Below are 24,824 nucleotides of genomic sequence, written 5' to 3' on the forward strand. Positions count from 1 at the left end.
TTTAGTGCAACGGAGGAAGGTGATTTCACTAATTGGGGAGGGGGTTAGCGGAATGGGAAGGGGGAAAGTAGTATCAGTAAAGTTCCAAAGTGAAGAAAAAAATGGGTTCGCAGTTTAAATTTTAAAAACTGCCTAATACTAACTCTTTTCTAGACCCTGAAAAGGGAGAAAATTGTTTAAATCAGGGAGCAACTTAAAAGTAAGTAAAACTTAATTTGGAAGAATGTTTTGTGTTACCACTGTATTTTCTTCTGTGAATGATACAACAGAACTTAATTATTTAGGTAAACTAGAAGCAACACTCACCAAAAGGTATTGGAATAGGCCATACATTTTAAGCTTTTAAGAACCCTAAAGGTAACAGTATTGAAATTAATTGGTATGGCTTAATAAAAACTTGTGCTAATGGTAAAGGAAAGATTCAGTGAAGTAAAGAATAGTTCTATAGATAGTCTGGTATATGATTGGGAAATAAAGACTAGAGGAATTAAGCAAATAGAAGAAAGTAAGAGAAATGTTGGATCAGAATATAAAAGAAACAAGACAGGTACAATTTTGAAGGGTTTTAACCTAAGTTCCCTAGAAGGTTATGAAAGAAAGAGAGAAATTTTAAGCAACTAGGGATAAGAGGAAATGGGTAGAAAGTTAAGAAAGTTGTAATCTGTTTACATTGACAGTATGAATAGAGGATTTGAAAGTTAAGTGTTTGAAGTTTTTTGGAAAGAGGTTTGAGGAAGGGGTTTGATGTCATGTAGACAAGAAGGATGTGAGAAACTTTACTTGGTTATTCTTTGTGATATGGAAGAAATACATTTGCAGCATTGAATTATATGGGGATAACATACCAAAATTCTGTCCTTGAAGGACCATTATAAGGGTATATTTTAGTCCTTATGCAAGGAATATACATTCATAATTTCATTACTACATAATGGAGACTATCTTTGGAATTTCCATGTTTCAGAAAATCTCTACATATCCTAAAAGGCAGTGATAATACAAGACTGTCACTTTAAATCTTTAGCAGTAAACTAAATGAAAGTAGTCAGCCCTATAATTTGAAGTGCTAACAATAAATGGCTCATGGGAAAATTGAGATTCTAAATATTATCATTCGAGACTGTGAACCCAAACTTGATTTGATTGAACTTTTGTCCTGAAATTAAATTATGTGATCTCATTTATAGTGAGATATGTTCTCCTACTAGGATAATTGTGTTAAATTAGAACTTAATGCAAGCTACATTTGATAGTTGGCAATAAAGTGACACGCTGAGAAAACTACATGAATCAGAAAACTTGAGTTCAAATCTCAGAAATGTATTAGCCATGCGATCTTTAGAAAGTCACTTCAGTTGTTTGCCTCAGTTTCCTCATGTGTAAAATGGGATGATGATGGCACCAATCAAATGATATAATAATTGTGGAGTATCAGTGGAGCATACTGCCTGTCACATAGTAAGCATTATATAAATGTTAACTATTATTATTTTTTATTGAATGTAATTACTACATACTGGATTATTCTATACTGGGTTTTAGATGTGATTGGTATAGGAAACTGAAAGTGATAAGATGAATGATTTTTTTTATGTAAGATAATTTTGGAAATACATTTGAATTTATGTCATCTGACTGGTAATAAGTTTTGTTTCATGTTTTAAATACATGATATCATATATGTTATTAAGTTTCTAAATTTTTTCTTATATTGTGAAATTTGGGAAGCCACTATGTCAGAAATGCTGTTAGAAAAATATTTTTTAATTTTTTTTTCTGGACATGGTTAATTATGAATTGAGCTGTTAAAAGACTATAGTCAAAATGTTTGAAAAGATTAAATATTTAATTTGATATATTTTGCTTTAAAATGAATAATACTGATACTGTTGGGAGAAAAAGTAGCAGGGATCTCTTCGAGTTATCTTTGTCTGTGAGGTTCTTTGGGATTTTCTACTTGGGCAAAGTCATAAGACCTTATCAGCCCTACTAACCATTTGTTGTGAAATTCTGAAGTACTGAAGTTACATCTTTGAGCCAACTTTGTAACAACAGACCTTACATTTAAAGATTTCATTTTGCCTCAGGGGTTCACAGGCAATACAAAATTGGATGCTTGCTGTAGTCTGCATTTTTCTAGGGTTTTGAGCCAACTGTAATGTATTCACTGGATGTGTGAAATTCCAAAATGTAATTGTTCTTATATTTTAAATGAAGGGTTATTGAGAAGTTCTTATATGTGCTAATTGTTAACTAATCTTGCAATATAAGAAAAATGATAATGCCCTAGCCCTAAGCTGTGATTAGTTTAAATTTGCTATTTAAGGCAAACTCCCATGGGACTGTAGTTAGGTATTGTTCTGAGTTTGATTTCAGGTATGATTGTCTGAATTGCCCTTATGTTGATAGTCCACCATCCACAAGGAATGCCATGTGCTGCCCAAAGGGAGTACATCCTAAGAACTGCTACAAGTGGGCATCTGTCCCTGGAAGAGGTTGAGGGGATGACCTTGCACAGGGAAAGGTAGGATCCTTTTGACTCAGTTTGCCATTGTGCTCTTTTCTTTCTGAACAGGAAATTTTCCCACCTGGTTACTATTGAGCCTGGCTATGATACCTTGTGAATAATGTGGAACGTGGCTGCACAATTGGCTGTTAAATATGATTCATGCCTGGTATTAAACAGTGCTGAGGATGTTTTCCCCCTACTATGGCATATGTAAGATCAGTCTATGCCTTTGAAGGGATAGTCTTGCTATCATAATCATGTCCCTCTCTTTTTCCTTTCATAGCAGATTTCTATAATTAGGACAGATCAACAGTGGAAGTTTGTTGTTGCAACACTAAACCTACTAATTTATATATTAATACTAAAATGTCTGAGTTACTATAATAGGAGGCAAGTATGAAATATCTTACTAGCTTTAATCTGAATTTGTGGTCAACTCTGTATCCTGAGCATCTAAGTAAATGAATTCTTGGGCTTGCTATCGTCTTGCTAATAGTTATGTATTCCTGTATGACATTAGACCCTTGAAGTATTTCATTCTTTTAGGATGATATGAGGATGATGTATATATCCTCAAAGAAAGGAACAGGGTGAAGATGTAAAAGTTTTGAGGAAAAATCAAATGTTTTACTGAGGTAGAAAACTCTGAGAAAACAATGTGATTAAACCACTAGAAACCTAAGGATTAGGATACATACATACATATATTTAGTAGCATTACCTACAGGATCTCCACAAGTGACCTAGGACCTGAAGATGGTTGAGGAAATGCTTCTACAAGCCTGCCCTGATCCATATTCAGCTGTTTGAGAGATGTACAGGAAATGTTTTCCAGACCCCTGAACATCATGGATGCTGACAAAGGATTTTACACCCCTAAAGCTACTGCTATATCGGATTTCTTTATTCATCTATTGCAACTTTGTTGTGTTAGTCCCGTGTGTTATGGACTGACCCATTCTGTAAGCAGTGTATCATTTTTGCTAGAACTGATACTAATACAGAAACCAAGGCCCTTGCACTGTGCTTTGCCTCTCACATTTGCCCATAGTGTTTATTCAGAGGCCCATCATGTAGTCTCTACCTGCCTTTAAAAAAAAAAATTAAAAGGATTTTGTTAAATAATCTCAAGGTAGAAAACATACTGGTGGGCTGATCACTGATGATCAGTGCAGGATTTAAATCATCAGTGCCAACCACAATGGAATAGGTCTTTTAACCTGTAGGAAGCCAGAGCCAAACAAAGCAGGCCAGAGACAGGAGAGCTGGGAATCAAGTAGGAGTTTAATTTCAAAGTGAGGAAAATACTTGCAAGTGGAAATCCTCCCAAGAAGGAGGGCTTATGGCTCATGGCAGGAGTAGAGTTTTTAAGTATGAAAACCACAAAAAGGCAGGACTCAACACAGTCATTCCTAGGTCTTGAGTAAATAGTTCCCATAGCAGGCCCATGTATGCAGGCATTTTTGAGACAATACGGGTATTCTTGGGTCCTATGGGAACAGTCTCCAAGTTATTAGAATCATCGAGCCTTGTGATTGTCTCAAGTTGTAGGGATCATTGAGCCTTGGGATCATTCAGTGGGGTACAGAACCAGAGTTAGCATGGCAGGAATAGGACTGCAGCCACTTGGTTCAGTTCACTTAGCAGTTAAAGGCACAGGGATTGTTCAGTGTCAGGAGATATGGTTGATCAATTTTTGCTGTCGCATATTGGCTATAGGCCCAGCTCTCCAGTCCAGGATCTCCTGGGAAATGGAGAAATTATAAGTCCCAATTGTGGGGTTTTGCTGTGGCCGAGATCATCCAGAGAGTGAGCGCAAAGGATTTTTATATCTTTTAACATCTTGAAACCAACCATTTTTAAAAATAACTTTTGTAATAAGAAAAAGACAAATCTGGCAAGTACATGTTTATAAAAGGGGATGGGCCATTTCATCTCAGCACCTCCCCCATTACCACATCATAAAAAATGAGATTAGAGATAAGAGGATGAGATGAAGGAGCATGCGTAGGCTGGCAGGTAGGACTTGTTGTTTTTCAGTTATATCTGACTTTTCATGTCCTCTTTGGGAGTTTTCTTGGCAACAATACTAAACTAGTTTGCATTTCCTTCTTCAGCTCATTTTACAGATGAGGAAACTGAGGCAAACAGATAAGTGACTTGCCCAGGGTCACACAGCTAGTAAGTGTCTGAGGCCAGGTTTGAACTCAGGGTTTTCCTCACTCCAGGCCAGGCACTCTAATCAACTGTGCCACCTAGTTGGTGCTTAATAAATCCTAGTTGATCAACTGGAGGTGAAGAAAACAGCAATCCCTACTTAAAGGAGTTTATATTATATTGGGAGAAGCATCATGTACATATATGAATGCCTAGAGAATCAATACAAAGATACTAGCATGTAGAAAGTATTATTTATGTTGTGACTTAAAGGAAGTAAAGGAATCTATGAGATGGATGTGAGTCACGAAGCACATTCCAGGTGCAGGGCAAAGGTGGGAAACGGAATATTTCCTGAATGTATGAGAAATTGAGAGAACAGTTTGGCAAGACTATAGAGTACAGGAAGTACTGATAGCTTCTCAATACCACGTATGTGATAGTCTTATAATTCTACTGTAAGCATCGTGTGTGTGTATAAGAGATGAGGGGCCACCCTATTAAAATCAAACACAGGAGGCTAGAACATCTCTACTGACTCGGTTAGTGGTATAGAGTAGCTGCAAAGCACAAAGATTCTTACGCAATAATGATTTTTTAAAAGAGAAATAAATTAGTTTAGCAAAACCAGTCCACAAATCTAACAAGTCTGACAGACTATGCGATATTCCTTACTCAAAGGCCCTCACCTCTGCTATTAAGGAATGGAACTGCATTTTTTCTTGGTCCAAGCTCTTCACCATTATGTTAGCTAATAGTCTAATAAGGGAATAGGGACTGGACCTGTAATTTCATTCGTCTAGGAAATTCCTTCGACTTACAGTCTTAGCCACCTAGATCGCTGAGAAGTTAATAGACTTGTCCAAGGTCACACAACGTGTGTGTGTGTGTGTGTGTGTGTGTGTGTGTGTGTGTGTGTGTGTGTGTAGCAGGAGGCAGGACTTGAATCTGGGCTATCCGGCGTCCCAGGCTGCCTCTCATAGTAGATTACACCCAAATACGTAACTATAGTGTAAAATAATGCATAATGGATGTACGAGGGATGTGAAAGACAAGCGTAAATTTGAAATTCAGAGGTCAAGGCAGAGATCAAAGATGCGACATTCTAGGTGGGCTTTAGACTCAAACAGGCAGAGCGTCCTGGAGCTACTACATTTGGGCAATAGTTAGTGCACAGAGGGGACGACTAAGGAAAAGGACAGATAAGAAAGTGACACCGGATTGTGGAGAGCCTTGAACGCTGGGTAACGGCGACCGTCTTGCCGCTTACTACAGAAATACTCTGGATTTCCGAGCAGAGGAACACGTCTCTTTCAAACAGAAAAGTGACCGTATGAAGGACGGAGCGGAGAAGAGAGAGCCGGCGGGTCACGAAGCACACAATGTTTGAGGGAATTTGTTGCTTAGGAACGGGAGGGGGGCGGACTCAGACTCGGCCCCAGGGGTCCTCGCAACACCACGGTCTCTGAAGCCTCGATGCCAGCCGGCACCCGGGCTCGGCCGGGCTGCCCAGCTTCAGGCCGGCTCCCTCGCTCGGGGCTGCTCTGAGCCGCAGCCACCCCCTTTATGACGTCATCAACCCGCGTTCCTTGGAACGTGACGCGCGGTTCCACCGCCCGCTGCCGCTCGGGGATCGTCCGCGGCCTCTGCGCAATTGTGGCTGCAGGAGGAGGCGGCGGTGGCCGCGGCTGAGGAGGAGGAGAAGGCGGAGAGGAGGAGGAGAGCGGCGGTGGTGTGGGAGGGAGAAAGGAAGGGGATGTTCCGGGGGCATCATGGCCCCTGCCATGCAGCCGGCCGAGATCCAGTTCGCCCAGAGACTGGCATCGAACGAGAAGCTGATTCGGGATCGCGCGGCAAAGAAACTGCGCCAGTACATTAGCGTGAAAACTCAGAGAGTGACAGGTAAAGCCAGACGCGGGGGTCGCCCCCTCCCCACGCCGGCCCCGCGCCCCCGCAGGGGCCGAGGGAGAAAGAAGGCGGCCGGCGAGATTACACGCCACATGGCTGACTGGATGGGGTGGGAGGCGGGGGAAGGGACGGACTGTGGTAGGAGGGAAAGCACATGGGGCAGAGCGGGGAGGAGGTGCGTGCGCTGCTCCGGGCGGGCGGCGCTCGGAAATGGGGTGTTTGTGAGGGGGACCCCGAGCTGCCGGCGTGCGCCCCCAGGAGAGCAGAAAGAAGACGGGGATCTGGCGTTGTGGGGTTTTGTATTTGTATCTTCTTAGCTAAAAGTGGCAGTGGTGGCAGCGGAGGAAAAGAGCCCAGCGAGGGATCGGGGGCAGTGGGCAAAGGGACGGGAATTTCCGCTGTCAGTTGGGAATGGGAAGATGATAGGAAGTCAGCTTTGGTTGGCATCAGTAGGGCAAGGGCCAAGGTATTGGGAAGCCGACTAGAAAAACTGGACTTTGGAGAACAAGGTATTGAGGACAGAACGTTGTGCTAGATAGAGTTGGTAGTAAACAGTAGAGAGAGAGGACATATTAATGTATGTATGTATGTGTGTGTGTATGTGTGTGTATATATATATGTGTGTGTGTGTGTACATATATACACACACACACACACACACACACACATATATATATATAGCACTTAAGAGCCGACAAAGCTCTCTTACATAATATATCACATTTGGACCTCCCCTCAACCGCTCAGCTAGGTTGTGATACATTTATGCCCCTTTTACAAAAGATGACAACTGCTAGTGAATGGCAGAGCCGGTAGGACTCAAGCCTACATCTTCTGACTCCAGGTATATGGCATTTTCCACCACCCTATACCAGGAAACAACTTCTTTTTCACAATGTGTTTTATGTATCACACACTCACTAGGGTTAGTCCAAGTTTTTTAGCTTTAAGAATTCTCAAAAACCATATTTGAAAGTCATGGAGGCGCTGTGACTTCTGTCTCTGTCCATCATTCACAGTGATAAAGAATTCCTAATCCTTGAAGTATTAACATAAATACATTCTTTTATGTCAGTATTAAGATCAATAACTTAAATTACCTTCGTGTAGCAGATAAGTAGTATACTTTTTTTTTGAGAGCAGGTGTAAGTTGTGAACTAAGGGTAAGATCTTAGATTTAGAACTCAAAGGGTGAATTAGAGGCCATCAAGTGGAACCCCTTTGAGTTAACTGAGGCACAGAGAAATCAAGTCACTTATCGAGAGTCTCACAGCTAGAAAGTGTGTGAGATTGGATTGTAATCTTCCTGACTCCAGTGCCTGCTATGTCTGGTTGCCGCCTCACGTTATGATTTTGTTGCACCTTACTCCTATCTCTTCACCTGGTTTCCTGTTGGAAACCTTTCTCTTCCTTTAATTTTTGTTTTATTCTACTTCTTTGAATTCCTTCAAGAAAAGAACTATTGACAGGAAAGATAGAAGACTTCCCAGAAAAAGAAAAACAGGCTAAAAGAAAGGTCACATTTTCTTATGGATAGAATGCTAGAGTACGGTCAAGAAATTGGAGCTTTGCTTCTAATTTAACTAACTTATATGAGCCCCTGGAAAAGTTATTTGGGATAAGAAACCAAAAAGATATCATTTCTTGAGGTTTCTTGAAAGCAAGAACCCTGCCATTTATTTGTATATTACCCTTTAGTGCCTGGCATACTGTTTTTACTAAATATGTTTGCCCTCACTTGTCCTTCCATCCCCACTATAACAATTGTCCCATATCTTTTCTGCCTTTTGAGGCTGAATTCCTTTGGAAGACCATCTATAATAGGTGCCTCCACTTTCTTTCATCTTACTCACTTCTTAATTCTCTGCAGTCTAACTTCTGACCTTATCATTCAATTGAAACTACTCTTTCCAAAGTTACCAGTGGTCTCTGACAAAGATCTGTCAAATCCAATGGCTTTTTCTCAGATCTCATCCTTCCTGACTGCTCTTTGACACTGTTGATCACTCTCTTCTTGAGTCTTTCTCCTACATTTTTAGGACTCTGTTCTCCTGGTTCTCCTCCTACCTATCTAACCCACTCCTCCTCAGTCTCCTTTGCTGGCTCCTCATCCAGGTCGCATCTTCTAGGTAGGTGCCTCCCTAAGGATTCTGTCCTGGTTCATCTCTTCTCCCGCTGTACTACTTCACTTGGTGATCTCAACAGTTCCCGTGGATTTACTTATCATCTGTATGCTGTTGATCTAAGGTCTACTTATTCAGGCCTAACTTCTCTTCAGACCTCCAGTACCCGTCACCAGATGCATATTACACAACTCAAACTGGATGTCCTGTAGACATCTTAAACCCAACATGTCCAAAGTGGAGCACATTATGTTTCCTTGGCCCCTAGCATCCCCAGTACCATTTTCCCAGTCCCTGAGTTTCACAACCTACGTGTCATCCTCAGCTCCTCACTCTCTCACACACACCCAACCCCCCATATCCAATCTTTTAACAAGACCTGGTGATTTCACCTTTACAACATCTTTTGAATGCACCACTTTCTCTTTTCTTATACTGCCACCATCCCAATGGACTTGTGTTATCAAAGCCTCCCTCAGCACAGAAAGTATAATTGGCCATCAATACAAGAAATTATTATCATAGATATTTTAAAAAAGCAAAACTTTTAGCATATTTTGAGTGTCCAACATCTGATCTTAGTTTCCTGATGATGTTCAGGTTTCCTGACCCGCCCCCAGCAATTGTAGGACTAAGTCTACAGAGTATTCTTTGAATTCATATATAGGATAAGCAGGAATGACGTGTGGACCTGATGTTAATGTTATATACATTTTACTCATTCATTCAATACTTGGGTAATTTAGTAATATTATCTTCACCGTTTTGTTAAGCTGTTCTTTTACCATTACACATATTGCCACATTCTCTCCCAAATTTTTATCTTCCAGAAAGTTTATCACCCCCCAGAGGTGATAGGATACAAGTGTTCTTTCATATTGATTAGTTTGGTATAGAACCAGTAGTGATAATAAATGGAATTCATAATTATAATCACAGTGGGATAGATCCCAACTTAGGATGGACCCAAAAGTACTGTTTTCATTTCATTGTGAGAATGACTGTTCCATTTTATCATTTCAAAGCATGCCAGCATTTAGAACATTCTGAGGTAAATAAAATTATTTTAAATTCATATCCACCAAATCTAGTTTTTATGCATAAAAACTTTAATATTGAATAATTTGAAAGAAACTGGTTTGCATAACACTTTACTTTCCTGAGCCTTTTTCTAATAACTGAAATAAATACTACACATTGCACAAAATGCTTCAGAAATGGATCTTGTTTTCATAGAATTCTCATAAAGTAAAAAACAGTTGGAAAAACCAAGACATAGAGATGAAATGATTTAAGTGTACTTGTATACTTGAGTCCCTTTATTACCAATGGCCAGTAGTCCCGTTCTGTTGTTGAAATCATCGGAATAGGATCAAGACTTGTGGTTTCATTGATATAGGGAACACCCGGGTGAGAAAACTTCCTTAACCAGTCCAGGTACCTTCTCTGCAACTTAAGAGTCATAGAGAATTGCCTAGAGTACTGAGAGGTAAAATGTTTGACTTTCCAAGGGTCACACCAGCCATATGTCAAGTCTAACTACCTTCAAGGTTAACTCTCTGTATTCTAGCCGATGATACTTCACACCAAAAAGAGAATATTGTACTTCAGATTAAATATGTCTCTCTGTCTGGATGTAAAGCATTGCTGGAACTGCATTTTAATTTCATTATTTTTTATTGTGATATGGGTGTTCCCAACTTCATCATTTAACAGGTGAGGAAATTGCTACCTATATACCTTCCTTTTCTTATAGATTCTATTTGCCATTTCTTACAATACACTTTCTCTACCTTCACCACTACTCTCCCTCTATATGGAAATTAGAGGTCCTTCAAGGCCTCTAATATAGACCAAATCCCAAAGGAAGTCACTTTTAACCTCCCTGAGCCTCAGTTTCCTCACATGTAAAATGAAATTAGTAATATTCGGAATGCCCTCATAGAGTTGTTTTGAGGAAAACATGTTATACATCTTATTAAAATGTTCTGGAAAATGTAAGTTATTTTAGTCCTCTGCTTTGTGGACCATTGTGACCCTTGTCTCAATTTTTGTTATTCCCAAGCCTTCCATTTTGATACTGCCTCAGAAGGGCTTGGTTTGGAGCACTACGTGGATTACCTAACTTTGAAGATTGGAGTATGAATCCTCTAAAGTTGGTCTAGTTCTTTTTTGATTCGTTCAACTAATATTTACTGAGTGCCTGCTATGTGTAAGGTACCATGACAGTTATAATTGTACAATTGCTAATGAAAGGCCCTGTAGCACAAGGGTAGAATAAATTCTTGGTATGGCTTCTTCCTCATTTTTGAGCAATATTGTGCGTTAGCAACCTTTCATTTTACAGCTGTTCTCTGATTTTTTTAAATGTACAAGATGAGTCTACCCTCAAAGAAAGTAAATGCTCCTGTCCTGTGAATATGTAAAATTGTTGCAGATTATAGAAGACGTGAATCACCAGAAAGCTAGGATAATATCACTTTTTGAATACAGTAAACAAGCTTGAGTGCAGGAAAGGGTTTGAATGTAGTCATATGTGTTGCTTGCGTATTTTTTATTCTTTAGAATATTAATGCAACTTCTTTAATCCCTGATGTGTTTGCTATCATCCTTTAGATCCTGCTTTCGCTACCCCCAAAAGGTTTATCTTGTCCTTTAATGAAATTTTGATATATTATCACATACAGAATATGTCAGGGTTTCAAGTGCAGCAAGATTACTTTTGTTGGTTTGGTTATTTAGTAACCACTTTTAGAACAATTCAAGAGTATATTTACAGTAAATTTTATTTTCCTATTATTAACATTATCTATAAGACTCTAACCACAGGAATAGAGAAGATAGCTACTTAACATCTAACAATTTTTTAAGTGATTTAGTAAATATTGGTTATATTGCTAGTGAGAAGAGGGAGGTTAGTGTTTTTAGGATGAAAAAGGCATTTAATGCTAGGGAAGGATTAAATATAAGATCACAGAAGGCTAGTATTAGGAAAAAGCCTTAGAGGTCATTTTATACAGCTACCCAGCTGATGGATAAATTCTGTTTTCATCATTCTCACTAAGCCTGTCGCACAACAGAGAGCTCACCACCCCCCATAAAGCAGTCCCATTCTACATTTCAGCAGTTTTGGTTATTTCTTTCTTTTTTTTAGTTTTCAACATTCGCTTTTATAAGATGTTGAGTTTTAAATTTTCCCCCCTCCCTCCACTCCCCTCTCCCTAAGACAGCATGCAACCTGATATAGGCTATATATTATCATATTAAACATATTTCCACAGTAGCATGTTGCAAAGAAGAATCAGAACCAAAGGGAAAAACCAGGAGAAAGAAAACACAAAAAACATCAAAAAAGGGAAAATACTATGCTTTGATCTGTATTCAGACCCCATAGTTCTTCCTCTGGATGTGAATAGCATTTTCCATCATGAGTCCTTTGGAATTGTCTTAGATTATTGCGTTGCTCAGAAGAGCTAAGTCTAACAAAGTCGGTCATTGCACAGTGTTACAATTACTATGTACAGTGTTCTCCTGGTTCTGCTCACCTCACTCAAAATCAGTTCATGCAAGTCTTTCCAGGTTTTTCTGAAATCTCCCTGCTCACCGTGTCTTATGTAACAATAGTATTCCATTACTTTCATATACCACAATTTGTTCAGCCATTCCCCAATTGGCAGACATCTCCTCAATTTCCAATTCTTTGCCACCACAAAAAGAAATAGCTTTGATTATTTAGTGGTTCTTATATTGAACCAAAATCTATTTCCCAATAGGTTCTATCCATTTGTCTTAGAACTACTTTTTATAGCCAAGCAAGATAATCTTAATTCTTCTCCTACGTTCCCAAAACAATAAAAATTCCTATCACCCACACACATGTTCTATAGATCTCACATCATAATGCATATTTTACTTTTCTTCCTTCAGTTGTTATTCCCTATTTTTAGAAAAGGAATAGGAACATTTTCCAATAAGAATTTTATGGGGTTTTTTATACTCTAGGTGGTTTCAGTCAAGAAGAACTATTAAAAATATGGAAAGGACTTTTTTATTGCATGTGGATGCAAGATGAATCTCTCCTACAGGTAAGACCATTTACTTTGAGCTACCTTAACAAAAAAAATTTTTAAAACAAATTTAATAACCCTGTAAGGTAGGTAGAACAGATTCCCAGTTTGGTTAGTTACACATTAGGATATTGGCCACCTACTTCACAGGATTGTTGTGAAGTAAATAACTTAAAGTCATATATTAATATGGGCCATTATTACTATTCAGGAAACCGAGGATCAAAGAGGTTAATTGATTTGCCCAGGATAAGCTAAGCTAGGCAAGTATCTTCAGGGGAAGTCTATTATTCTGTCCAGTATTCCACACTGCCTCAGAAAGAGCAAAGGGATTATGTACCATAAGTTACCTTAAAATGAAAGATGCCCATAAATTTTAGATGTATCTCCAGTCATAATTCAGTAGCTACTCCAATGAGTATCTTTTTTGTTTTACAGGTTTCAGTATTTTGTTTTCAGTATTCAGTTATTTTGTTTTACAGGTTTCAGTGGACAAGATATTTTTCATTGTTCACTTTAACTATGGCTCTGTTCATTGATTTAAGAAATAATGGAATAAATTCTACTTTGGATTTTAATGGATAACCTTTAGCATAGCTGTTTTCTCTAGAGCACATAAGAATTTGTGCTGGTTTACTGATTTTTGCTAATATGAACTTGCTTCAGTTAGGATGATTGTGTAAATTGTTTTTTACTTGCATTGAACATTAGTAAAACATTGTATTTAATAGAAGTAAGAAAAGTAGATCCAGAACCAAACTTGGAATCAGAAAAACTTATTGATATCTCATTAAAATTAATAAGATTTGCTTTCTCCAATGAACAGATTTTCTTTTTTTAAAATATTTTTTACACACAAATATCACCTGATTATATCCTTTAAACCATGTGTGTAGCTCATGATACAACTAATACATGTGCTATGCTGTTTTCCTCCTAATAGTAGGAAGAGTCTTAAACTGATGCTCCTCAGTTCCACGTGGATCAGAGTTTACATTTATCATTCTACTTTGTCTAAAATCATAGATTAGGTCAGTAGTGGAGGAGGGGGAGATTTCTTATGTATTGCTGTACTATACTTTCATTATCAGATCTCACTGTATGCTTCATTGTTTTTTAATTATTTGACTTTTTTTAAAATCACAATATAAATATTAATACCTGTGAAGAAAGAAACTGACTACTGATTTATGTATAATATATATCAGCTTAAGTGACAAATAGGGAATGTTTTCCTACATGCTGCTTAAACAACACCTCAAAGACATATATTCTGGCATAATGAATCAATGGAAGTATGGTTTTTCATATGTGATATGCAAATACTCATATACATTTTCTAGTAGAAATAATGTTGAAAACGGGAGGCTCTGATTTTCTCATCAACAGGTATGAGAGGAAGGCACAGGCCATTATGTTGTCACTGTGCATTGTTACCACATTAACACCAACATCTTTCTCCACCTCACCTTTACAGGAGGAATTAGCTGATACCATTTCCCAACTCATCCATGTTATTAACAACTTGGAGGCTCGTAAGTCTTATTTAATTTTGGGTGACATAGTTGGTCATCGTTCTTTTCTTTCTCTACTTTCCTTTAAAGTTTTTGTCTTCACCTTTAGGACTTAGGGCAAGTGTATAATGTAAGATTTCTACATAAGGTCCGTTTTTATTATGAGGACATAGGCTTCTGAGTAACTACATGCAGACATTGCAAATATCCATTTAAATGTAGTGCTATTTTAACAAATAACCATTCAATGACTAAAAATACTGAAGTACTTTAACAGATACTTTATATAGCTGTATGTATATATTCACCTATTTGAGAGAACCTCTTTGAATGGCCAAATGGACCTTTCTCAAGTTCAGAGGACTGTTTAAAGCTAATGAAAACAGATTGAAGTGATAATATATTTTGGAAGATGGTTCTGAATTTTAAAAGTGATGAGCACGCCCAGCATATCTGAAACAGTTAAGCTTTTGTCTTGAAAAAGAGAGAGCGAAGTTGGCTTGTTATGTTTTAACAAATCAGACCTAATGATTCTAATGGCTTTGTAACCCAAAGTAGCTTTCTGAACTTGAACTATGTTCAGCCAGTAATAAAGGCAAATTTCTGCAGAGAACTACATGCAGAGAAAATGATCACTTCACTTTCAAGTGGAAAAAAGCAGCTCTAAGTTGAGTGCCAATTGAATTTTGAGAAGATAAATGCCTAGCACAGTTCCTGGCACATGCTTTGTGCTAAGTAAGTGCTTGTTGATTGATAAAATGTTTTGTACTTTTGCCCACCCAACTAACATATGACATGGGGTAAAAATGTATAGGTAGATGCTGCAAAGGCTTTGAGGATATTCATAAAAATAAGTGATTTTTAATTGATTGTGGATGCAGGCACAAGTTAAAAAGGCCTATGAATGTGGATCAGAAAAAAAAGTTAGATTTTAATTTGGAGAGGGGTAGGCAAGGATATGTTAAGTGTCTACAGTGTGCCAGTGTTAAGCATTTTACAAATATTATCTTAGCCATAGATAAAGAAAAATGTGTTCCTAGAGGATTCTGCTTATTAAAACATAAACTTCCATATGTTTCCTATTATAAAATCATGTTTTCTCTTTTCTAAAAAAGAACTTATTGGCCCTATTCAGCATATTTTTTATTTCAGGTTGACCAAAAATAATCATTTATAAGCATTAGTATGAATGGTACATTACTCTGAATGTGTTCCTACATATTCGTGTGTTATGTGTAAGACAGCATAATGCATTATATTGGGAATCAGATGTTCAGGTACTTTTGTTCACTCTAGAACACCTATTCATCCAAACCTTTTGGAAAACCATGAATCGTGAATGGAAAGGAATAGATCAGCAACGTCTAGACAAATATTATATGGTAAGAGCTTAGATGGTTTTTTCATTTTATCGTTTTCAATTTTGATGCATGGCATTCTGAGACGCAAGTTAGTCATTATAACATACAGACTCAAAATCTCTGGTTGGGGGAGCTACTCAGAAACTTAAATTAGCCAAAAAAGACCATTCCAAGTACAAAAACAGAATGTAAAATGAACAAACATAAAAATTAAAGTTATAGAAATAGAAAGGTTCATCTTTAGCCATTATTTGCTTGCATATTTGAAAAATTGAGGTTTGGATCACTTCTGTGCTGTTATAAAAGGTACATCTGGGAAATACTACTTTGGTACCATATTATCTGGGGGTTACATTTGGTCACAGTATAAGCCGTCAGCATCTGGACTGCAATAGTTGTGTCGATAACCTTTTTTCACTGAACTCGTTGGAAATGTCTACTTTCTCGTATAACAAACTTTTTTTACCTTTAGCTAATTCGTTTGGTCCTGAGACAGTCCTTTGAAGTACTGAAGAGAAATGGTTGGGATGAGAGGTTAGTAATCCACAGGATTTAGCCACAGCACAGTATTTTGCACAGAGCAACCAATTAATAAACAGTTGTTGAATGACTCTATTAAGAGCATACTTCAGGATCATGGATTTACTTAAAGCTTCAATCAAGTAGTAAAGTATTTGAATATCAAACACAGTGCCAAAGGCATTTTATGGTTTAAAAGAAGTATATCACAGTACTTGTCCATATAAGTTGAGAGTACAAGACATAAGTGAAAGTTAATTGGGGGCAGCTAGGTCATGCAGTGGGTAGTTAACTGGCCCTGAAGTCAGGAGGACCTGAGTTCAAATCTAACCTCAGACGCTGTGGGCACTATGCTTACTAGACTATGGGCAAGTCACTTAACCCTGATTGCCTCCAAATCTATCTATCTCTCTACTATCTACACACATACACACACGAGAAAGTTAATTACAAAATAGCAGTACATACTGATAGGAAGTTCTAATTTGTGTGGTACATTTAAATAATAGGAATATTTAATAAGGTTCTGATGGTGCAGTATGGAAAAAAGTACAAAAGGAATTAAGGCAGGGATCAGTGTGGTCTGGTAGAAAAGATTTCATAGAGTAGGTAGGACTTCCACTGGCCCTTTCAGGATAAATATGGAAAACATAAATGTTCCAGGGAAAAGAATGCACAGAGGAGACAGAATAAGCAAAAATACACAATGGACTTGGGGTGGGGTGGGGAAGATGGTGAGAAGAGTCCTTTTGTATTTTTAGTTCAGTTTTTTTCTTTGTCCAAATTCTCCAAATTTTTATTGCATTTTGGTCATTTTGCATTTATTATGGGATCATAGATTTATAGCTAGAAAAGCTCTTGCATCGTATTTTATAGATAGGAAACTGAGGTTCAAACGAGTTAAGCAAGTTACTCAAATTCACACAAGTGATAAGGAGCAGAGCTGGGAGTATAATCCAGATCCTCTGCCTCCAGAGTCAGCAGTTCTTGGGTAAGGTCAGTGTCGTAAGATAAAATTAGATTTTTTTTCTTTGTGTTTTGGAGTCCAAATATAATTCATCAATATTCATGTAGCTCCTGAATTAAGAGCACTTGCATTATGAATTCATACAAAGGCATTTGAATGAAGAACACTTGGATTCTGAACAACTCATGAGGGCACAGTTTATTTTCCCAAACCCAAATCCAGCCTTAAGCCAACAAATGCCCTCCCTTTACTCTTGATGCCCTTTGCTGTTGGGGCTCCCTTGCCCCTACTCAGCCTACACACTAGCTACAAGAATTGTTGGGGCAGTGGGTCTTTACAGGAAGACAGTGCTGTGGTGGTTCTGCTGGACCACTCAGATCATCTACCTGGACCAGCACTCCTGTGCCACTTTACAAGACAACCAGTATGCCGCATTAAAGAACACAGCAAAGAAAGGAGTGGAAAGAAACCTTCAAAGGGAAATTAAAAGAAAAACCGGAGCAAAGTACCAAAAAAGGAAAAAGACCCCAATGCAACAAATAATAAATCACAGGATTCCAGATTTGGAAGAAATCACAAATAAACACAAATATATACAAAATATATCTCAAAATAGAAAGGTTCATCTCCAAAAATGGATGCCGCTTCCCACATTCCAGACTAGTAGTCAATCCAGCCTTTGCTTGAAGACCTTGAATCAGGTGAGCTTTGTGGGCACCAGGAGCACTCCATGCCCTGTTAAGAGGTCTCTGTTTACAGGGTGGAGCCAAGATGGTGACTGGAAAACAGGGACTTGCTTAAGCTCTCCACCAAAGCCCTCCAAACACCTGTAAAAATGGCTCTGAACAAATTCTAGAAGGAAACAAGCCTCCAGCCCAAGACAGCCTGGGTGGTCTCCGGGAAGGGTGTATCACACCGTGCTGGGAGTGGAGCACATGGGTTGTGCCAAGACCAGACCAGGAGTTGGGCAAAGCAGGCCTTAGGGCCCTGAACCACTGATCTGTGGCAGTTAACAGACTTCTCAATCCACAAACTCCAAAGACAGCTGAGCAGAAAACCGCTGAATCAGGGTGAGAGAAGTGCCCAGTCCGCCCCCAGCCCTGGGGGCAGTGGAGGTGGCCTGGCGGCAGCAACAGGAAGCTCCTGCAGCTGCTTCCGGAGTCCCTGGCCCACCTGGTGGGAGGAATAGAGCAGTGGATCAGAGCGGGAGTGCAGGGAGCACTTTGCTGGCACAGAGGCAGGGTTCTCTTGCTTTGCCCTTCTTGAATCTGGGCAATGATTTGCTAAAGGAGACCCAAAAATTCCTGAAGAAAAGAACACCTTAAAAAATAGCCTAGCCCAAGTGGCAAAAGAACTCCAAAAAGCCAGCGAGGAGAAGAATGTCTTAAAAAGGCAGAATTGGCCAAATGGAAAGACCACTGAAGAAAATACCACTTTAAAAATTAGATTGAAGCAAGTGGAAGCTAGTGACTTTATGTGAAATCAAGATATTATAAAACAAAACCAAAATAATGAAAAAATGGAAGACAGTGTGAAATGTCTCATTTGAAAAACAACTGACCTAGAAAACAGATCCAGGAGAGATAATTTAATAATTACTGGAGTACCTGAAAGCCATGATCAAAAAGGGGGGGGGGTAGACATCATCTTTCAAGAAATTATCAAGGAAAACTGCCCTGATATTCTAGAGCCAGAGGGTAAAATAGAAATAGGAAGAAGTCTCAGTTTACAAGAAAGGTAGTGTGCCATCATGGAAGCAGCCTTGTCCTGACTCAGGAGGCCTGAGTTAAAATGCCAGGTTTTAGCTGTGTGACTCCAGAGCTAAGGCAAGTCACATGACCTTTCTGTGCTTCAGTTTGAAAAAAAAATAATAAATGAGAAAGTGTTCTGTAAACCTCAGAGTCTGTATATGTGTGTCAAGCTCAGTCTGTCCTTTGAGCTTTACTCCCACATCACTCCCGCTTACTCAAACTGAATATCCTTGAGGCATCTTAAACTCAGCATGTCCAGAACTGAACTTATCAGCCTTCTCCCCAAACTCCCTTATTTGAAATTTCCCTACTCCTGTCCAAGGCAGTGCAGTATCCTCCTCACTCGCCCCCACCCCCTCACCAGCCACACATACCCAGTCATTTGCCAAATCTACCACTTTTACCACTTCTGTTTCCACAACATCTTTGGCATCTGGCTCCCTTTTAACAGCTACCACCTTATTTCGGGTCCTCACCTTTTATTTGGACTACAGCAGTGATCTCCCTGCCTTGAGTATCTCACCTCTCCAGGCCATAGTACATGCTGTTTACAAAGTGATTTTTCTTAGGTGTAGATGTGATCATATGACTCCCCTACTAAACCAACTCCAGTGGCTTCTTGTTTCTTGTAGGATAAAATATAAAGTATGCTATTTAGCCATTAAAACCCTATACTAGGGGCAGCTGGGTGGCACAGTAGCTAGATCACTGGTACTGGAGTCAGGAGGACTTGAGTTCAAATCCAGCCTCAGACCTATTCACTAGCTGTGTGACCCTGGGCAAGTCACTCAACCCCAAATACTTGCCCCCCCCCCCCCAAAAAAAAGCCCAAACCCTGTACAGCAGGTAGAGCCCAAGGTGTCAGAGAGAGAGAGGGGAAGCGTTTAGCCTAGCTCAGCCCTCACACCCAACTTCCTCAACAAAGATTTAGAGAATGCACAAGACTGAATTCTAATTGGGAAAGCCAAGAAGTCACGATGTGTCATTTTTCCAGCCCAGGGCAGCTTAGGTAGAAAGACACTGGGAAAGGAGTCTATAAAAATCTGTAAGCAAAGCCTTGAAAGCAAAATGCAGCTTGAATACAAGTCCAACAAGCATCCCTAGAAGAGTTAAAGAAGGAAGTAAAAATATTTTTAAAACCAAATGAAGCTGTAGAGGAAAAAATGGGAAAAGATGTAGGGAAGAAAAATATGGAAAGAAAATTAACAGCTGGGTAAAGCCTTATGCTACTTGGCCTCAACTAGTCTTTCTAGGCTTATTGGCCATTACTCCCCTTCCTGCACCCTGTGATCCAGCTAAACTTGCCTCTCTGTTTTTCACACATGACAATCTATTTACTTTCTCCATTTCTTTACTGGCTGTCCTTCATGCCTGGAAATACACTCATTCCTAGATTCACCTTCTTCTATGAAATGCATCTCAGTCACTATCTTCGTGAAGCCTTTCTTAATCCCTCAAATTACTAATGTGCTCCCTCCCAAACTACCTTATATTCAAATACTTTGAATATATATATCTTAGTGTATTTAGCATAGTGCCTAGTATGTAGTAAGTACTTAGTAAATATTTGTTAATTGATTGAAATGTGAGTTTTTATAGTTGTTACTAAGAAGAAAATACTAACACTTTGAGCTGTTTGACAACTATTTTCACCTTTTAACTATAACACATATAATAGTTGAGAAATAATTATGTTGTGTTTTTTTCACTAGCCGGATCAAGCTTTTTCTGGATGTCTTGATGAAGGAAATTCTGCACCCTGAGAGTAATTCTCCTAATGGAGTAAAGTTTCACTTCATTGACATCTACCTAGATGAGCTAGCAAAAGTGGGAGCAAAAGAGGTAAGGCCAGCATCTTGTCTGGGGTTTGTGTTGCTTGGTTAAGCAACAATATTAGCCACTCAGGTAGCTGAACTAACCTGGTATATTTTTAAAGTTACATTGCTTCATATGATACTGCCCTTTAAGAAATGAAGTTTTTTTTTTTTTTCTGGTGTAGAATTAACCAAGTTTCTTATAATCTTCATTCATGACATAACATTGATAATTCAGATAATTGAGCTTGGAAACTTGCTGGCTAGGAGAAAATCAAGGACTTCATAGGTCAGAATTTCTCTAGCTCCTGGCTTTAAATATTGGAGCCATGGCATGGTAACTAGGTGAACGAGGTAGCTCTGAGGACACGTGTGTGAATAATAAATATCTCCTGTTAATGAAGAAATAACTTTTTAAAATTCTAAGTCAAACAATATTGAAATGCTTCAATGGTTCCCTTAAAGTGTTTCTCAAGAAACTTACTGCCTGCAACATGTTTGAAAAAGAGACAAAAGCTATTTTCTTTGTTCTTATTTTCTCTATATTGTTTCTTATTTTAAATTGCAGCTTGTGGCAGATCAGAATCTCAAGTTTATTGATCCATTCTGCAAGATTGCAGCCAAAACTAAGGAGTAAGTAACCAAGAAGTAAAATTTATGTTTGCTGCCTCGTATATAACTTTTCTTCAAATTCTCCTAATCTTGGGGTGGTGGGCAAGGGGGGCAGGGGGGAGAAAAGACCATCGTGTAGCCAGTCATGCCACATCCTGAATCTTCCTGTTTTGCTTATAAGACTTTGTGTGTCCTTGTAGTCTTGTGACTCTGGCACTGTCATTTAACCTTTCTGAGTATCTGTTTTCTTGTCTGCAAAATGAGAGTAATCCTTGTACCCCCTCCTTCACAAGGTTGTTAGGAAGAGGCGCTTTTGAACCTTAAAGTGCTATGTCAAGTGTGAGGAATAGCTGTTAGTTGAAGGGAAAGATAGCAACCAAATCTGAAATACCAGTTAGTTAAACACTAAAGTTTTTACTGATAGCTTAGCTGCTATTTAACCCTGTTTCTAATTACTCAGGCAGTGTGATCCACTGTCTGTTTTCCATTACACTTTACTGGTCACTTAGTGCTTTTATCACTGTGGTTGGTTAATGTATAAGTGGATATTTCTTTGTACTTGGTCGTTCAAATGCTTGTTGACTGATGGATTAACCTTAAATACAAACAAGTCAGAATCAGAAATTTAATCATTCTCATTCCTTTATGCATCTTTGCACAATAGGTCTCATTAATTTTAATCTCATTCTTTTCCATATGCTTCTATCCTCAGCCATACGCTGGTACAAACGATAGCTAGAGGAATCTTTGAAGTCATTGTGGAGCAATCCCCATTTGCCCCTGAAGATCTAATGGAGGAACAAAAGACTAATGGTGACAGTGAGCTGTCTGAGGAAGAAGAATCTGATAATGAGTTGACATCTAAAAAAGCAATCATTAAAAAGAAACTGGGTAAGGAATGTCTTGAATTTTCATTTACATAATAAAAGCTGACCTTAGGACTTTAAGGTCTCCAAAGCATTTTACCTGTTGTAATCATTTAATCTTCAAAATACCATGAGGGAGGTGCTATTATTATCCCCATTTTACAGATGAGAAAACCAATTCTCAAATTGTGTGACTTCCCCATGACTAATGTCAGGCAGGATTTCAAACACAGATCTTCCTGACTCTAAGCCACCAAGGTGGAAACTCATTAAATATCAACCTAAACTGCCTTTTATACATTTGCTGGAGACATGGTGAATTCTAGGACTTAACACATTTTCAGTATAAAACACTGACACCAAGGACAATGCCATACTATTTCTATCTAGGCTACTATGTGCATAGTTATGTTGTAACCTGGCCTTACACATATTTCCAACATTTCTTTTTTTAATGTTCTCTGGACATCCCTCAGTGTTACTGATACTAGATTTTCATTATTCATACCAACATTTTTAAGTCATAGGATTTCTATTCCTATTTATATGAACAACTTAGGTGAAGAATTAAATGGCCTTATGAAGTTTAATAGTGGACCTGCAAGTAATTCAGACTTCATTATCTTTAGATAGTACAATCTTCCTACAGTCTTAGTTTCTTAAGGTATTTCTCAAAAGAAAATTTAAATATGATAGGTGTGTGAAATTTGTTTAAGTGCCATCTTTTCTAAGTATGATGTCCAAATAGGATATGAAAGAGATCATGTAAACTAAGAGCTTGAAACAATCTTCTTCCACAAAGTTCTTTTGGGGATGGGAGAAGAGGTGTTTATAAGTGGTAGCAGGAAGGGACAACCCACGTGTTTGAAAAATTCTCTTTATGTTGACTTCTTGTTAAGAAAGGGCTATTGCCAAGTTTAGAGTGAGAAGTAATAGAATACTAGTGAAATCTGTATTCCATGTAAGCCTTACTCTGATGCTTCATTGTATTCTGGGGGTGACCCTGGGTTCTAAAGGCTATGCCAACTGAGCGCATTCTATCAGACTAGGAAAGCTTTATGATCCCAGTGATGCCCCCTCTCTGCTTTCCAACAGCGCACCTGCCTGACAGTGGAGAAGCTCATCCACAAGTAGGCTGGCTGTTAGGTGATAAATTATTTGGGCATCACAACTTGTGAAACAGAAAAATACAAAAAGGGTTTCAACCCTGTGTAGCCTCTATTTTTCTCTTAGTGATAGTAGAATAAAAAGAAAGTATTAGGTGCTAAGTATCAAAATTTTTAAACTGTGTATAAACATTACTTTAACTGTTGGTAAAATTCCTGTCCAATGAATGATAAAAGTAACTGAACTCTATCAGTAATGTAGTATACTGGCCTAGAATCCAGAAGATCTGACCTGAAGTCAAGAAGACCTTAGTTCAAATCTGGCCTCAGACACTTACTAGCTGTGTGACCCTGGGCAAGTTGTTGAATCTGTTTGCCTCAGTTTCCTCATGTGTAAAAAGGGGGATAATAATAGCACCTACCTCCCAGGTTCGTTGTGAGGATCATATGACATCATCGTAAAGCACTTAGCACGGTGTCTGGCAAATAGCAAACTCCAGGTAAATGTTACCTGTTATAAGTATGTATATATTAAGATCATGTGAGATGGTAAATATAACCACAAAGATAACTTTATTCAGTAGTCCTCTCATTATAAATAAACATCATCAATAATTGTAAACATCAGTCATAAAACAGGGAGATAGACGCTCTCCAAGGGTTTCTGTCACTTTTGTGGAGAATATTCTCTACAGAGTCCACAGAGAAGAAAAATTTCCATAGATAGAGATTCTCCAGATACTCCTTTTTGTGGATGATATTGTGATTATTTAATTAGCCCCCAAATACCAGTTGTTCACAGTTGATATACATGACCACTCAGAAGAAATCAGCCGGACAGTTCTCAGGAGGAAAGTAAATTTATGAAGAATGCCTGTTCAGATGACATGACGTGTATTGTGTGGGTAGATGGTCTGTTGCCTTAACCCACTAGTACACATATGTCACGGATAACAGGTGTTATAAATGGACAGCAATTTTGTTTCAGAAATTTTTCCTCTTAACTTTCTTCTTAACTCTGGCATCTGACCTCGTCCTCAAACTAAAACTTCTCTCTCCAAAGTTACCAGTGATCTCTTAATCTCCATATCTAATGTCCTTTTCTCAATCCTCATCTCTCTTGAATTCACTTTGACCTTTAACACTTTTTGAGATCAAGATTAATCATTACATTAGTTAGAATTCTCTTGTCTTTTCATCACATTGTTTTCTTTTACATTTTGAAAATTATTCTAATAATTCTGTTACCTTTCCACCAGCTCATCAAAGTCTTTCCAAATTTCTCTGAATTTCTTATACATGTTTTTCCTTGTAGTGCAATGATAATTACATTCATACTACCACTTTAAAGTTGTTCCCCCAATTGATGAATGCCCACTTTGGTTCCAGTTTTCTGCTGCCACAGAAAGTGTTACTATGGTTATCTTTTTATATGTATATATGACCTTCCCTTCTGTCTTTTATCTCTCTGAGCTACAAAATACTGAAGGTTGCATGAAAAATGATTTGGAGTTGGGGAGAGGGATGTCAAGGCTGCTATTTGAAAGGTA

General features: G+C 38.4%; 1 protein-coding gene across 1 annotated transcript in view; it reads left to right on the plus strand.

The window, feature by feature from the left end:
- Nucleotides 1-6,311: 6,311 nt before the first annotated feature.
- RRP1B (ribosomal RNA processing 1B) overlaps nucleotides 6,312-24,824 on the plus strand; it is a 55,230-nt gene continuing 36,717 nt past the window's right edge. Inside the window, exons 1-8 of the mRNA XM_036745174.1 lie at nucleotides 6,312-6,568; nucleotides 12,700-12,782; nucleotides 14,242-14,299; nucleotides 15,575-15,660; nucleotides 16,112-16,173; nucleotides 20,589-20,718; nucleotides 21,259-21,323; nucleotides 22,015-22,193. Coding sequence (XP_036601069.1) covers nucleotides 6,439-6,568; nucleotides 12,700-12,782; nucleotides 14,242-14,299; nucleotides 15,575-15,660; nucleotides 16,112-16,173; nucleotides 20,589-20,718; nucleotides 21,259-21,323; nucleotides 22,015-22,193 — 793 coding nt within the window. The 5' untranslated portion in view covers nucleotides 6,312-6,438. The remainder of the gene's footprint in view (nucleotides 6,569-12,699; nucleotides 12,783-14,241; nucleotides 14,300-15,574; nucleotides 15,661-16,111; nucleotides 16,174-20,588; nucleotides 20,719-21,258; nucleotides 21,324-22,014; nucleotides 22,194-24,824) is intronic.

Source organism: Trichosurus vulpecula, chromosome 2 (assembly GCF_011100635.1).
Source record: "Trichosurus vulpecula isolate mTriVul1 chromosome 2, mTriVul1.pri, whole genome shotgun sequence".
In the NCBI taxonomy this organism is placed as follows: domain Eukaryota; kingdom Metazoa; phylum Chordata; class Mammalia; order Diprotodontia; family Phalangeridae; genus Trichosurus; species Trichosurus vulpecula.